The following is a 3529-nucleotide window of genomic DNA, read 5'->3' as shown; positions in this document are numbered from 1 at the left end:
CGGGCGCCCCCGCGGGTACCACCGTGGCACCCGCAGGCACCCCGGGGGCACCCCCGGGCCCCATGCGACCCCCGGGGTACCCACGGGACACCACCGGGACACCTCAGGTACCCCCGGCACACCCCCGGGACACTGCCAGGGCACCCCCGGGGCACCCTCAGAACACCCCCGAGACACCCCCGGGACACCCCCGTGGGACCCCGGGACACCCCCGAGACACCCCAGGGAACCCCTGGTGCACCCACGGGGCATCCCCGGGACACCCCCGGGGCACCCCCGGGGTTCCCCCGAGGAACCCCGGGAGCAACCTCGGGACACCACTAGGACACCCCCTGGACACCCCCGGAAATCACTGGTACAGCCCTACGGGACCCCTGGAGCACCCCCGGGACACCCCTGGGACACCCCCGTGGCAACCCCGGGGCAACCCCGAGACACCCCTGGGGCTCCCCCGGGGCACCCCCGGGGCATCCCCGGGACACCCCCGGGACATCCCCGGGACACCCCCGGGGCACCCCAGGGACACCCCCGGTACATCCCCCGGCACCCCCGGGGCTCCCCGGGGCTCACCCGCTCCCCCGGGGGACACCCCTGGAACACCCCCGGGGCACCCCCGGGGTACCTCCGTGTGACCACTTGAGCCCTCACGGCGCGGTCGCCACTCCTTATACTACTACTAATAGGCTATGTTATCGTCTAATCCATTATGTGTTTCTAGATTATAGTCTCTTTAAATTACGTTCATATTTGGGTAATTTTTTTTCCTTGCTTTTAACCCTCGGGTTCTTAAAATGTTATGTTGTTACACTAATAACATATCTTGCTATTACTTTCAGGATTCGGATATCAAACTAGTTCCTGAAACTTGTCTTAACTTATTACAGTCCATTGTTCTTTACTAAGACAATGGTTGTAATATCTTCTTCTTAGAATTGAACATACATAATAGTATTCTATATTACATTAATCTACAGCAGAAATTGTTTTCTAAGCGAGAGTAGTAAAGACCACTCCCGTGTACCTATGACATTTCCGGCACCCTTGCCTCTGCCTGTCCATCAAGCAGACCACTCCCGTGTACCCATGACATTTCTCTCTTTTCTCTCTCTCTTTCTTCTTGATCGGCCACTCTTTTGGAAAATATTGCATAATGCTTCTAATTTCCCTTCCTTCCCGTTTTAAGATGTAAAGGAATATTATAATAATATTTTTAATAATATCTCACATTACTTTCTAAATTAAATTAGGGAAATTACTTTAATTCTCATATTATAATAATATTTTTACTAATTCTAATTAAGTTTAACACTTAATTTAAGTGGTTCCATGTTCCCCACATTTTTCTTGTCGAGACCAAACTTTCCATTTTTCAAAATGAGTCTCTTTCTGGTACCGATAATTTCACACCCAGTACAGGTTCTAACTGCTTTTCTAGACTGCTGAGCCCCCGAGGTCAAATTTCTCGTATTCAACCCATTTCTCTTGGGTATCTCAATAGTCAATTTCTTTTTCTGAAATTTTCATTTTAAACGATCCAGAATTGCCCAAAACGCGTACCCTCGCGGTACTCATTTTTTTAGCAGTTTCCCTCTTTAACTGACTCGGGAAAATGCTGTTTCAGGAACTTTTGCTATTTTGCTTACTTCTAATATTTCTATTCTTTTTCTAACTGGTCATTTGGACATTTACCAAATATTTCAGTTTTTCGTAACTAAAATATACCTGTTAAAATTTCTAACTTTTAACTGATATTTCACTATTCACAACTGATATTTATGAATTTTCTCTGTAAAAATATTCGTATCATAACTTTACACTTTTCGGGTAATTTTACCTCGTATATAAAGTTTTTACATAACACTTTCCTGATTACATCAATATTTCTACTACTTTCCGTTCCGGGAAGAATTACGGTCACATACCGGACTGTCCGGATTAGACTTAAAATTTTTTCGGTCATTACATTCACCCCTCCTTAAGAAATTTTCATCCCGAAAATCAGAACAACTGGGGGTACTTATGTCTGATCTCTTCTTCTACTTCCCAAGTGGCGTCTGCAACATTGTGATTTTTCCACTGCACTTTAACCATTGGGATACTACGACTTATGAGTTTCCTTTCTTCTCTGGCTAGAATTTGGACTGGTTGTTCCTCATAAGACAAATCTTCGTGAACCTGGATAGGTTCATACTGTAACACGTGCGATGGATCCGAGATATACTTCCGGATCATTGCTACATGAAACACACTGTGCACTGAAGCCAATTCTGGCGGTAGAGCTAGTCGGTAAGCAACCTTTCCTATTCTTTCAATGATCTCGAAAGGCCCTATGTAACGTGGGTTCAGCTTACCTTTCTTCCCAAACGCATCACACCCTTCATTGGTGCGACTTTCAGGAATACGGAGTCCCCTACAGAAAATTCCAATGGTCTCCGTCATTTATCTGCATAACTCTTCTGCCAGCTCTGAGTCGTCTCTAATCTTCTGCGGATCTTTTGCACTATCTCAATGGCCTCTTGAACGAATTTTGTCTTGTGAAGCTGCTTTTCCCGAGTGTCATACCAATGAACTGGGGATCTACACTTCCTTCCGTAAAGTGCTTCATACGGGGCCATACCGATGGAAGCTTGATAACTACTATTATACGAGAATTCGATCAATGGCAACTTCATACTCCATGCACCCTTGAAATCCACTGCGCATGCACGAAGCGTATCTTCTAGGGTCTGAATGGTCCTCTCTGACTGGGGATGAAACGCTATGCTATAGCGTAATTCTGACCCCATCGCTTCCTGAACACTTCTCCAAAAATTGGAGGTAAATCGGCTGTCTCTGTCCGACACTATACTAACTGGTAACATAGCTAACCTCTCTAAGGAGTAAGTTATCTTAATCAGAATGAAATGCGCTGATTTCGTTAGCCGATCCACGACTACCCAAGAGTTTATTCATCATTTTATGTGCAAATATTTATGAATATTTTATGAATATCAAATGAAAATTCTGTGATTATTTATGTAACCTTAAACATAGTATATAAGTTTTATATACGAGAGGATAGTGTTTAAGGATAATAATCAAAAACATTGTTCATAATGAATTTAATTAAAGTTCAGAATCTTTAATTAAAACATTATTAATACATGTCATTCCCATTTAGAATGGAACGATGCTATCCGCACTATTAATATGGTGAGATATTGAATGAGTGTATTTCGCATAATGAGATTCTGTGGAACAGGGACACAGACACAATATGAAGTTGATGAGATCCATTCCTTCTTGAGAAAGAAGTAGATAAATAATTCTCTTGAGTGTTGATTCGGTACTTGGCTTAGTAAGAGCGCTCTGGTTCATGAATGTGTTTTATGAATCACTATCCATTGGAGAATCAATGGTACTCAATGATGCAGATATAATTAGAGAGGTTAACGGATTCTACCTGACTCTAATTATGAATTATTTATGGAGGATTGATCTATATGCAATGACTATATCAAATGGACACTTCACAGTTTAGAAGTAATTA

At 43.7% G+C, this 3529-nt stretch overlaps 1 protein-coding gene across 1 annotated transcript; it reads right to left on the bottom strand.

Moving 5' to 3' along the window:
- Positions 1-1998: 1998 nt before the first annotated feature.
- LOC112090365 lies at positions 1999-2439 on the bottom strand. The gene has a single exon (XM_024161500.1). The coding sequence runs from the start codon at positions 2437-2439 to the stop codon at positions 1999-2001; it is 441 nt and encodes a 146-aa protein (XP_024017268.1).
- Between the last annotated feature and the right edge of the window lie 1090 nt (positions 2440-3529).

The sequence above is a fragment of the Morus notabilis genome, unplaced genomic scaffold, assembly GCF_000414095.1.
Source record: "Morus notabilis unplaced genomic scaffold, ASM41409v2 Scaffold50, whole genome shotgun sequence".
In the NCBI taxonomy this organism is placed as follows: Eukaryota; Viridiplantae; Streptophyta; class Magnoliopsida; order Rosales; family Moraceae; genus Morus; species Morus notabilis.
The sequence above is the reverse complement of the archived record's forward strand: the minus strand, read 5'-3'. Positions and strand labels throughout refer to the sequence as shown.

Excerpts from the sequence above, each read along its gene's own strand:
- LOC112090365 (XM_024161500.1), bottom strand. The coding sequence starts at position 2,439 with ATGACGGAGACCATTGGAATTTTCTGTAGGGGACTCCGTATTCCTGAA.